General features: G+C 39.2%; 1 protein-coding gene across 8 annotated transcripts in view; it reads left to right on the top strand.

Annotated features, from left to right (window-relative positions):
• LOC139449415 (beta-1,4-mannosyltransferase egh-like) overlaps positions 1 to 4660 on the top strand; it is a 135623-nt gene extending 130963 nt beyond the window's left edge. For 7 of the 8 annotated variants that reach the window (XM_071230789.1, XM_071230790.1, XM_071230794.1 and 4 more), the window contains one exon: positions 2076 to 4660. In XM_071230789.1, the coding sequence (XP_071086890.1) occupies positions 2172 to 3539 (1368 nt within the window). In that variant the 5' untranslated portion in view covers positions 2076 to 2171 and the 3' untranslated portion in view covers positions 3540 to 4660. Of the gene's footprint in view, positions 1 to 120; positions 203 to 2075 lie in introns of those variants that run through there. The other variant, XM_071230797.1, reaches the window with a different exon arrangement.
• Positions 4661 to 13205: the final 8545 nt, after the last annotated feature.

Raw genomic sequence — 13205 nt, 5'->3', positions numbered from 1 at the left:
TCAGGGATGATCGTGATTTTGGATAAAAACACAAGCATGTCCACATTGTCACTACTGAGGGAAGCCCTCTGAGCAGTCACAACATCCTCGGCTGTTGAAAAGACCCTCTCAAGGGCCACACTTGTGGCAGGTGTGCCAAGGCACTGTTTGGCATATTTTGACAACAAGGGATCCTTTCCCTCTCTCACCCTCCACCAACTCAGTGGGTCAGACTCTAGGCTGGGTACCTAATAAACCGAATCTAAATCTAGACATTGTAGATCGAAGATCGAATCGAGACGTCAAGTACTGTTTCTCGGTGCACAGAACTGAACAGTTGCAGCCCTAGTTGTAGTGATACAGAAGTGTGTCCTGATATGAGGCCCACGATACAATACACAGATTTACAACCCCTGTATCATGATACACACATTACATTTCATTTTATTACAAGTTATACTGTGTAAAAACTCATGAATAATACAGTAACAGAAACTGTGCAACAACCAAACTCTCTATAGTATTTCCCAGGTGGCTATAAACATCATAACATTCACCTTGCCCTGCAGCCAATATGTTTCTGCCCTACAATATCCCATCTTCGATCTTTGAAATTTAATAACAAATGATTCAGGTTGGTGGTTCACTTGCAAAAAGAAAGAATATCAAGTTATGAAATAAAAGTACCACAACCCCACCATGTCATTACACCTGTGCGTGTTGGGAGTCAGGCAGGAACAGATCCCCAGTATTGCATGCTTGTTGTAAGGGCAGAGTCTCAAGCTGAGATTGAGGAACGCAATGCATGGGCTGGCTGATTCTGTGTCATGTCCCAAAGAGGTGTTGTCATGTCCCAAAGACGTGTTGTCATGTCCCAAAGGTGTCGTTGCACTGTTGTCAACCACTGGTTTGTCTGAATATTTAATAGTGGTTGTGCACTTACAATCAATACTTGAGTTTTTTTCTGCTGTACTGATTAAGGTGGGTACTGCGGTCCTTTGGAACTGGTGCTACAGTACTTAATCTGCAATATATTAAAAATGTAACGTAAGGGTCATGACAAGGACCCCCATTCATGCTAAATTTTGAACATAGCAGTGAAATCAAAACAGGCTGCAGTGATGAGGCTGTAATTCTAGTTGTTTGTTAACCAGCATAAAACACTCACTCCCTCACTCCATATAATCTAAACAGTGGTGTGAAACGCCATTCCCTCCTCATTTGTTGGTACAACATAAAGGGAGTTAATCAATAACAATGTAATTTCCCACCCGATACTCTTGCCGTCCCCACTTCATATTTTGGTTTCACACGTTGGAGAGCTGCTGAGAACAATTGCCCTGATCCAGGGGCTTGCCCATGAGTTTAGGGTCAATTAAATCAATCGCTGCCGTCTTCAAAATCATTTTCCAAACACTGATGGTCTATTACAGTATACAGGTTTTTAAGTTGGTAAAAGTACTTGATGATCAGTCTGACTGACCACTTGAAGTAACTTTCTTGAAAGCCCTAATCTGTTCCTTGAGAAGCTTAGTGGTAAATCTCTAGTGTCTGATGTGCAGTGCACAGAACTGGGGAGGGAAGCCATTGAGGTATTGATTGAGGGAGGAAGAATGGCTGTAAGAAGTTTAGATTGTACCCTTATTGACACAATGACAGATAGTGCATGATCCTTGCCTTGCTGCAGTGCAAGTCGGCATGTTTTACTCAGGGTTTTACTGGCAATTTCAGACTTTAATGTTGATGTTACAGGTTGAAAGAGAGGTTGTAAAAAGAGTCATTTGGGACGCGTTACGTGTTATCCTTCATCCTGCATTGTTGCGGGTCTTTGATCATTTAAGCATGTGCTTGAGCAAGCTTAATATTAGACAGGGTTCTATAAAGCTGAAAGGGATAGACTATTCAGTGGCAAGGATGGTAGAAAATACATGAGATGAATTAATTATTTTTTGATATTCAGATTTTGAGTAAATACTATCAAGAATGAACTGGAATATTTTTTAACTTTGTTAAACATCTTTACACTCTGTTGACTGTCTTTTTGTTGATATTGAAGCAATAAATGAAATTTTTATGTGAAATTTTTGTGTTTGCAGATTGGCGACATGTTTTAGAGGGGGACTGCCAAGAGATATTTAATCAAAGCTCCCGAGAACAAGGACAGTGGATTAAGTCAACATATCAACGACATCATGAACGTCATACGGAATCTGCAACATGGCGGCTGTGTTTGTCTTCTGCTTCTTGTCATATATGCATACTACGCGGTTCTCAGCGGAAATGATGACAGCGGATTCGACCCGTTTGAAAAATATGGCTATTTTCTGACCTGGATCTTGTTTGCTCCGAGGATATTCCTGTACTTCCCACTGGTATTTGCTGGATTCAACTTCCTTGGGATCATCTGCTATCACACATTTCCAGAAAAACCACAACTCCAAAGATCTCCACTTCTAGGACCGTTTTTCTGTTTCCGTGTTGTTACGCGCGGATTATTCCCAGAGCTCGTGCGGGAGAATGTGGAACGCAACCTCCAAGTCTGCACCAGTGTGGGGCTGCAGAACTTTATGTTTGAAGTAGTCACGGATATTCCTGTAAACCTGCCCAAGAATCCCCGCACAAGAGAGCTAGTTGTTCCTCACAACTACACAACAAGGAATGGAACATTGTTCAAAGCTCGAGCCCTCCAGTACAGCCTAGAGCCTGGTGTGGACATCCTCAGTGATGATGATTGGATTGTGCATCTCGATGAGGAAACAATCCTCACAGAAAGCTCCGTCATTGGTACCATCAACTTTGTATCAGAAGGCAAGCATTCATTTGGACAAGGTGTGATCACGTACAGTAAGGATAAGATTGTGAACTGGGTGACCACGCTAGCCGATAGTGTTCGTGTAGGAGTTGATTATGGAGCACTACGCTTCTCTCTGCGTACTCTCAACAAACCGTTCTTCAGCTGGAAGGGGTCATTCATCATCGCCAATGCCGCAGCAGAGAAACACATTTCATTCGACCATGGACCCGAGTCTTCAATTGCCGAGGACTGCTTCTTTGCGATGATGGCCTTCAAGGAGGGCTACAGTTTCGGCTTTGTGGAGGGGGAAATGTGGGAGCGAAGCACCTTCACGTTGATGGACTACATCCGTCAACGCCGCCGCTGGATTCAGGGGATCTACCTCACTGCCAGTAGTCGAAAGATACCCTTCAAGTACAAGATGGGCGTGATCCTCATGAGTGCGTCTGGCCTCTCTCTCCCCTTCACAACAATGGGCTTCTTCTTCGGCTTCATCTGGCCCCTGCCGGCCTGGAATGGCATTCATCTCATCCTGTGCTCTTTCCTTGGAACTATCCTCTTTCTGTTTATGTTCGGCACAATGAAATCCTTCAGTATTCGAAGGACGGGAGCTTTACAGTGTGTGTTATTGGTGATAGCCTCTTTGTTTTGTGCTATCATCTCTAGTGTCCTAGAAAATGTGGCCGCCATCATGGCTTGGCTACCCCACAAACAGCCTGAGTTTCAGATAGTTAAGAAAGACATTCGACTTCAAACTATTGTCTGATTCTAACCATCTTTAGGATTTTTTCATAACAATCAAAGGGAGGTAACTGCCTCCTTGCATAATGCAACAGGGCTACCAAGATTGCACTCTTGTGTGAAAGTTGAATGATGATTCTACAGTGAATGCTCAATGCTTTAGCACACAATTTTAATTGTACATTCTATGTGTTTGAATTTTACCAATTTCCATTCCAAAAACCATGTTCCATTGTGCAAGAATTTAGCTGGCCAATCAACTAACCAGAGGTGTCCAATGTGTAACTTAGACATTGCCAACCACTCCCAAGGAATACTCAACCAGATTTCAGTGCATGGTGATAGGTTTGGAAATGAGCTCGAGTTATGTATTACAACTGTATTAAAGAAGCCTCTCGTTCTCCAAATACTGGACTGATTTTGCTTTGCCTGGGAAAGCCTCTGTTCACACATTGACTATGTTTTATATTTTGGCAGCTGATAACTATGTTGCTCGAACAAGGATACTTTTGTTCTCTGTCAGAAACCTAGAATCTCATGTGACCACCGTCTGCTGATCCAGAGTGCCGAGCTGTGGTTTGGTGTAACACACAGAACCACAAGCTCCAGGACGAATGTCGAGGACCATCATCTAGTCCATGCAAACACTCATGACTTTTCTCACGACCATATCAGCCGTTGTTTTAACATCCTAGACAAAGATTTAACCATTATGTAACAGGAACAAGAGAGGAAATTACATCGAAGGTATACCTCAGCACTGCAAGAGCTCCAAACCACATGAGTACAATGTGTGAAGCCTATTTCTGGTGTCCCCCCGTCGTGATGTTGCTGGAAAATTGCTAAAAGCGGCATAAAACCATACTCACTCACTCACTCACTCCAAGCACTGCCGTGGTGTGGGCATTGGACTGTTCAGTTCAGATACTCCAACAATGGATTGATAAATTCATATCTTTCTTCCAGATTAGGTGCAGTCAGTTTTACTTAAGTGAAAAAACAATTTCTTTTCTTTTATGGGTACCATCTGAAGACCAGAGCATCTCCTATGTGGTAAAATACTTATTTATTTACTCCTTCGGTATAAGAAAGATGAGTGATTTGAAGGAGGAGGGACTGGATGTGGAAGAAAATGCACACTTACATGGTCTGCTTACATGACTTGTGATTTTAGATTTTATGAACTTTTGTCCTTTTACTTGGAATTTACAGTCAAAGGGAGATAACTCATATTGATTATGAGATCCCTATTGGTATTTTATTCCAGTTTTGGAAGTTTGAGAGTTTTAGATGAGGTACTTTATATTTTATGATATTTATGATCAAGTTTATACAACAGTGTTAGGTAAGCGTCTGATATCTCAGAGAGGGCACTGATGACTATGGACATAGTTGAACATTATTCACATTTGCCTACATGCCCTGAACATGACACAAACCATTAAACAGTCGTCTTCCATACTAACACTTATGGAAGATAAAACATTATTAACAAAGTTATAATGCTACAGTTCTGTTAAAAAAATCTAAGTTTTCTTAATTTCTGTAGCAATGGACTTGATGTGAATTTGAGTATTTCTTACAAGGCTTTTGTTATAGTTTGTGATCTTGATTTTAGTGAATACACAAGCCCTACCATGTTTTTAATATATGCATATTAATTGCATCAAGATTGTGATCATTATTAAAAGTCCTCCCGTTCTGGTAGACATAGTGCTTTGTGTATGTTCTGAATGGAGACAAATACTTATAGAAAGAGGGGAATTGTTGAATAAAAAACAATTGTGCATACACTTCATTTAGTTATAAATTAATTAAGTAGAATAGTTACATGGTTGATTTCCTTCTCAAAACTTTCTTGGTTTCAACTTGATTTTGTTGTAATCTGATGACAGTACATACCGTAAGAAACAGCTTTAGTCCACAGCCGACTGGTAGCAAGATGTCAAATTAATTACTTGTATCCGTAATTGCTGCCTCATCTGTTTTCTGTTTATTTTGGTGGTGATTTAATTATCAAAGTTGAAATGTCCTGTATAACAATTGATTTGCCCTTTGAACCTTGGTGTCTACATACAGGTCATTAACTTGTTTTGGACAGTGCCAAGTTTGCATCAATGCAAAGGAAAACTGTTTTCTTTTCTTTTTTGTAGGTAGCTCATAATTTATTCACCAAATACATCTGAGGCAGTAATTGATTTGTTATACCATAGAGGATTTGAGAAAATACTGTCACCCATCTCCTCATACAGGTGAACTGAAGATAAGAAACCAAACATTTCCAGGAGGTGCATTGATAATGTTAATTATGGTACATGTCATTTGTGATGTCTATAAATACTCATGGACAAGAACATCTTGCCATTTCCGTAGGAAGGAGTTTAAGATACTTCCAAGTTGATTGTCCTTCCAGTGGAATCTTATAGTCATTTACATGGGTTATAAGCTGTTTACAAGCATGTGATGAGAGCGATATGTGTGACTGTGCAGCCTAGAGTGTTGGCTGGGCAGACCATTGAAGCTTACAGGGACGGCTACCCTCTCCTATGCGACATGACAGGTGCCCTGAGGTGGGTGTGCAGTGGATCTGGATATCAACAAATACATGATTGAAATAGTGTTCCACCTGTTTGGTCACAGTGCTGTTTGAATCTCTGTTAAGTCTTGTACCACTTCTGTGTAAAGTTTTAACTAATCGGACAAACTACCAAAATCTTGTCTGAAGCACTATTTGAGTAAAATATCTTTTTTGGTCTGTAATAAGAGTGCATATATTAGGGTTATTGTCAACTGAAAGAAGTTCGAAAAGACAAGATAGATTTGTATCATTGAATTTGTCAGATATATTTTCAATTTTAAAGCTAAAGCAGTTCAAATTTGGGAAACAAAATACCTGTAAGTGGTATGAAACCTTTGAGATCTTAATTGCCTAGTTAGGGTGGACAAGGTGTCATCCCTAGCCTGGTGGAGCAGTTTTTTTCTGGTGGGGTCACTCTGCCCTGGGGGTGAAGCAGTGATTTGAGGGGGGTACAGTCTGCCTTGGGAGTGAAGCAGATATGAGGGGGTCAGTCTGCCCTGGGGGTGAAGCAGTGATTTGAGGAGGGTCCGCCTGCCATGGGGGTCGAGCAGCAAGTTGAAGGGGTCAGCCTGTCCCTGGGTGGAGGTCTGCCTAACGCCTAGGTCTGCCATGCGATGAGACAGTATTTATTCACCACTACAATGTACATCATTTCACAACATGTTTTAACAGATTATCCGCAAATGTCAAATCAGATTTTGGTCTCCACACTAATTGAAACCACTGGTATGAGATTAACTAGCTTCATGAGGCTTTTTGCTTCAATCGTGATTAATATAAAGTATTAATTCCTAGATAATAAAATTTGATTTATTTTATATGGTTCAAACAATGCTTTAATGAAAAGAATGTAACTAACGAAAACAAACTTCCATGTTTGATGCTATTCTCATTTATATTCTGCACCTGGTTCAGAAGTTGTGCGGACAGTTTTGTCTTATTTATTGCTACCTAAATCATGTAGTTTGTATGCTTGGGTACATTTTGAATTCTATTTTATTTTGTATGTTTTGTATATTATTTTGTCACAGTCCATATCAGTTACTTGGAGTGAAGTACATGGCTTTTGATCATTGTCTTTACCTCAGCCCTCATCATTGTTGCCCATTCCCTTATTTAATGTAACCAAGGTGACGTTGCCATGGTAACATATCAAAGCTTTTCAGTGCTCTTTACTTTTATGTATTTACCATTTTTAGTTTTGAATGTAGAGTAGTTCTTGAAAGATTGATTTTATTATTTCCAAATATACCAAAAATTAGAGATCTTTTGCACCAAAAGTTGACTCCTGTCTATTAAGTGCCAAATATGTCAAACTTATCATCAGAACCATACATTCAGTTTTGCACTGAATATTCCAGTCAACAATGGCTTACCAAGTCAGCAGATGCACATGTGGTAGATATTTCTCAGTTTGTATGAAACATCAGAGTTTAAGGGACCATCCATGCAGAAACCGCTATCTTTCAGTAGACAACCGGTACTTGTATCTGTAATAGATCAAAGTGCTATAGTGTAAGATTATGTTACAGTTTGATAGAAAGAGCATGTAGTTCTCCAACTCTGCAGTTGAGTAACTGAGAATTGTCTCCCTTGAGGGGAAAAGAAGGTTCTTTTCGTGCTTTTTGCTGAGATCTGGTCAAGATTTAAGTTAAAGGCACTTTGATAATGTACTAATCTGTAATTTGATAATCTATCATTTACTTGTAAAAAAAAGATGGCACTCTATTTATATTTATCAGTAGTAATGTAGAATTAAGAGTAAGTTCTTAAAAGTACCGTATTCAACCCTTGAAAGCCACAGAAACAGGTTCATTGTAATTATATCTTGCCATTTGGACAAGATTTGCTATTGTACTTTACCTTTCAACCCAACATTCAGCATGATGTCATTACAAGCAAGAACACATACTTGCGTTTAAGGTGTGTGACAACCAGCATGAGTGCTGTTTTGATGGAACAAAGAGGTACATTTGAAGCGCTTATAAGGAATGTGGTACTTATTTGGATGAATACGGTATTAGGTGTTGGCATGCTTCATATTGTGGAAATGAAATGTGTTCGGTGTTAAGATGATGGAAATGTTTTGTACGCACCCATCACCGCTTGTTTTACACGTCATGCAGGGGGACAAGACCAAGCCTGTGTGGGACTCAAATATAAACCTCAGTCTGTTATACAGGCTCCTCATTGCTTTATCATAATTATGTTAAATTTGATGTTGCAAAATATGCTTGATCACAGTTTGTACTGACAGACATTGTTCAGCTATGCTAAGCTTTCATCAGATGTTTCAATGAATATAAGTAAATGTTACATTTTACATGCATTGAATAAATTTTACGGTCCTGATGTTGAGGCATGTAATTAATGTTTTGTGTTCATGATTTGGCATTCATCCTATTGTTTAAAACATGATACACACAGATGCTAGAAAACATACACCATCTCCGAATTCAGGAACTTGAAGAATCTATTAATTCTAGATTATGAATTAAACTAAGCTTCATGTCTTCCTTGTTATTTACTTAACTAATAAAGTATTGTTTAAACAACATGTCAGAACAATAAAATTATTTCTTTTCAGAAGTTGGTTGTTGAAAATGTATTGTTGATTATAACCGTGGTAATAGGCCATAAACGATCAGTTGGGAAATGCCTAATACATACGAAAGTAAAAGCTTGCCTTGCTTGACACCACCTTAATGTTCATCTTCCTTACCACTGTAACCATGGTAATAGTGGAGAAACAGCACATGCTGGATTTCCCAGATTGTCCAATGGGTGAAATGCTTACCATGTCTGAAGTAGGGCTGGCTATCAATATAAATCTCAGAGATCGGTCATCTTTAACTAATCGATTTTCGATAAATATCATAGAAGTAACTTTGAGCAAATATGCAAAATGCTCAGAGACAAAACAACAAATTTCATGTCGCTGGTGAGTGGTGACACATTTAGGCACAAACTAATTTCAGGCATATAGATATAAAAAAATCAGTTGCTTGCCGTGTTCGGCAATTGTGAAAAACATGTCTGCTTTATTTCATCACAAAAGGTTATGTAAGATATTATCGATGACACAATTTTCCTATTGATAATCGTTAATATTTCTTCCCATCGACGATTATTCTGATTATCGATCTTTATAGCTGGCCCTTGTCAGAGGTGTCTTTCAGATCAAGGCTGTCACGAAATCAAGTAGAATGTCATGGTTCTTTGTCAAGTTTCAACTTTTTGAGATGTGCTTTTCTCAGTTAAAGTATTACACAATCTTTATCATTTTTTTTCATTATTGACTTTCATTCTGTTTCAGTATGTAGGTCTGTAGCAATGGCAGTCTACTTTTATGAAGAAACAGGCAAAGCCTATATATTTTCCTTGTTTTAGGGAAAAGTAAGGTCAGCACAAAGTATGAACTAGAGTGTGGTGTCAAAAGTATCACCATAAGAACACACTACATTTTCATTTCAACAGCTTCTTCAAAACAAGTAGATTCCTGATCCATAAGAATTGTCGAAATTATATCCTGAAATCTCCTGTAAGAACATTTTTAAAATGATTCTTCAAAATGTACCACCTGTTAACCCAATCACGTTTTTTCCATTTTATTCTTGGCCTTTCCGTCTTGGCTTGTCGGTCGTAACAAACAAATCTGTAATACAATAAATAAAAAAACGTATAAAATAATTGCTAATTTTTGTCAAACTTTGACAGTTCCTCTAACACAGATGCTGCGATGTTAGGCACTGACGATTTGAGTGCTGCATGCAGTGTTGTCACAGACAAGCTATTTGTTTCCTTCAGGTCAATACGACTGCTTTCTGGGTCAGCTGTGTATCTTCAGGTCACATGACTTGTTTATGTATCAGTCAATCGTGTACCTTCAGGTCAAGATGACCTTTATATGTAACAGTCAACTGTACCGTCAGGTCAAGATGACCAATTTATTTAACAATCAGCAGTACCTTCAGGTCAAGATGACCTGTATATGTAACAGTCAACTGTGTACCATCAGGTCAAGATGACCTATATATGTAACAGTCAACTGTGTACCTTCAGGTCAAGAGGATTTGTTTATGCAAAGGTCAACTGTATCTTCAGGTCACAATGACCTATATATCGAACAGGCAACTGTACCTTCTGGTCAAGATGACTTTTTGTGTTACAGTCAACTGTGTACTTTCAGGTCAAGATGACTTATTTATGGACAAATCAGCTGTGTACCTTCAGGTCAAGATGACTTGTTTATGTAAAGGTCAACTATGTACCTTCGGGTCACGATGACCTATATATGGACAAATCAGCTGTTTACCTTCAGGTCAAGATGACCTGTACAGGTAACAGTCAACTGTCCACCTTCAGGTAAATATACTTGTTTATGTATCAGTAAATTGTGTACCTTCAGGTCAAGATGACTTGTTTATGTAAAGGTCAACTATGTACCTTCGGGTCACGATGACCTATATATGGACAAATCAGCTGTTTACCTTCAGGTCAAGATGACCTGTACAGGTAACAGTCAACTGTCCACCTTCAGGTAAATATACTTGTTTATGTATCAGTAAATCGTGTTCCTTCAGGTCAAGATGACTTGTTTATGTAAAGGTCAACTATGTACCTTCGGGTCACGATGACCTATGTATGGACAAATCAGCTGTGTACCTTCGGATCAAAATGACTTTTTGTAACAGTCAACCATGTACGTCTAGGTCAAGCTGACCTATATATGTAACAGTCAACTGTGTACCTTCAGGTCAAATGGCTTGTTTGTGTAACAGTGAATCTGGTCAAGATGACTTATTTATTTGTGTTTGGTCATGTGAATATGTTCTGTAGGGGCTTTTTTATTACATAATAAATTTTAAAAGATATTATGTGGTCTGTTTTCTTTTCTTTTCTTTTTCTGTTGCTGGAATAGCATAATTCCTGTAATGTTTGAATCTGCACCTGCAGACACTGTGATCTGAGATTCCAGCCAGTGTTGGCAAGTTGTCAGCTTGCCAAATGTCTGTACATACTAAGGGTTACATTGCCCCCAACTTGTTTTCACTGCAAAGGCAGATACCACATAAAGGTGAATAGAAAAACATACAGGAAGAAGGTTACATTGTGCACAAGAACAGAATCAGTCAAAGCACTTGTAACATATGAACACATCCTTGACATTAAGACACACACTCATCCTTAATTCAGTAACCCATGCTTGCCGAAACAGGTGACTAAACTTGTAAGGGGCGACTAACGGGATCGGATGGTCATGCTAGCTAACTTGGTCATCGTATCCCAATTGCTTGTATCTATGCTCACGATGTCAATCACTGGATTGTCTGATCCAGACCCGATGATTTACAGACCGCTGTCAATTAGCTGGAATGTTGCTGAGTGGGAGTTAAAAAACAAACAAACTAATTAGGTTTGATAATATTGATGAGTTGTATTTGACGGGCAGGTGGACCTACCATAGACAATGTATACACATGGTAATTATTTGGCAATGATAATTTTTCAGTCTACATACATGTATTTTCTCACCAGATTTGCACATTATCCGAACCAAACCAGACGAAGCGTTATGAAACCACATGAAGCGTACTAAAATATCTGTCCGCATGATAAGGCGACAATTTCGTTTGACTATTCATGGCTAAGTCAACCATACAATAGCATTAAATAGTGCGCACATTGAAGAACTTCTTGGACATTATTATACCCACTAGTTCCCTGCCTTCCCTGGACTTCTGTATAAACCGAAATATGTTGATAGTTGTGAACCGGATCACAGAAGTCCAGTTTCTGCATGTGTCTGGTTATCAAGCGGTGGACGAACCAGTGAAGCTGACGACCGATTGATTGACCTCGGTATCCGCTCAGCTTTCATAATATCCCCGTCACACTGTCACCTGGGCACCTTTGTCACCGTTGTCACATAAATATGACAGAAATAGATATCCAGTATTTGTTTGTGCTTCTCATATGCCTCCCTAGACTTACATCTAGTCTCTGAAATGAACATATCGTACAGAAAAAAACAGTTGTTCAGTTATCTTAATAAAAATATAATAAAAAGGGAGCTCAGTGATTCTCCTCATTCCTGATGCTGCAGTAATCTAGACTTGCCAAACATTAGACTTGCATTGGCTGTATTTGATTTATATTTGTATCAGGGTCTGTAAGACAGACTAATGCCTCCCCTTTACCCTATAATCACATACGGCTAATTATTCCGTCGGCAGACAATACTTCTAATTTTGGTCACTTATAGCTTGGTTAATGAGGCTCTCAACATTTCGCCCAACATTCGCCTGCCTTTACGTGGAAAGATGGAACTCGGATTTCGCCAGACAGACAGACAGACACACACACACATACATACATCTTATGTACATTCGACACCTGGTATATTGTCCCCAGGAACCGTTTTCAGCAAAGTAAAAATAAACCAGGGTCAGGGTAGAGAGCCAGAGTTCCATTCTTGTTCTATACTCATAAGTTATCTCAATTAATGTCCAAGTCAGTGCCCACCGCATCAATCGCACACGAGCGTTACAACATAAGAAATTACTAAGCTAGAACTGTACATGTATGGTCTTAATATTCACGCACCTGAACTAATAATTGTCTAAACTATATACACTCAAGATAAAACATTAAACGATCATATCTGGGTGACTTAAAATTTAGGATTTTAAAGCTTTACGTCACATCTTCATACTTCAGCGGGGCGATGGGATAGTCTCGTGGTTAAAACGTTCGCTCGTCACGCCAAAGAACCGGGTTCGATTTCCCACATGGGTACAATGTGTGAAGCCCATTTTTGGTGTCCCTCGCCGTGATATTGCAGGAATATTGCCAAAATTGGCGTAAAACCATACTCACTCACACAATCAACCAATCAATAATTCAGTCATATACTCTTAGTAGTCACGACCAACTGGTGAAGAGACATAATGTCAAAGCCCCAAGGGAAAGTAGTACCTACTTATTAAACAACTTCCGACATGTGTAAAGCACTTCCTGTCGTCCAAGTCGAGGTACAGGCAGAGACATCATCACAGGAAGTAGAATGCATAGTCTGTATCCGTCAACTATGGAGGACGAATATGTTGATCG

Source organism: Haliotis cracherodii, unplaced genomic scaffold, assembly GCF_022045235.1.
Source record: "Haliotis cracherodii isolate W230 unplaced genomic scaffold, xgHalCrac1.p SCAF_8, whole genome shotgun sequence".
NCBI classification, from domain to species: Eukaryota; Metazoa; Mollusca; class Gastropoda; order Lepetellida; family Haliotidae; genus Haliotis; species Haliotis cracherodii.
This window is presented reverse-complemented; position numbering and strand designations above follow the sequence as displayed.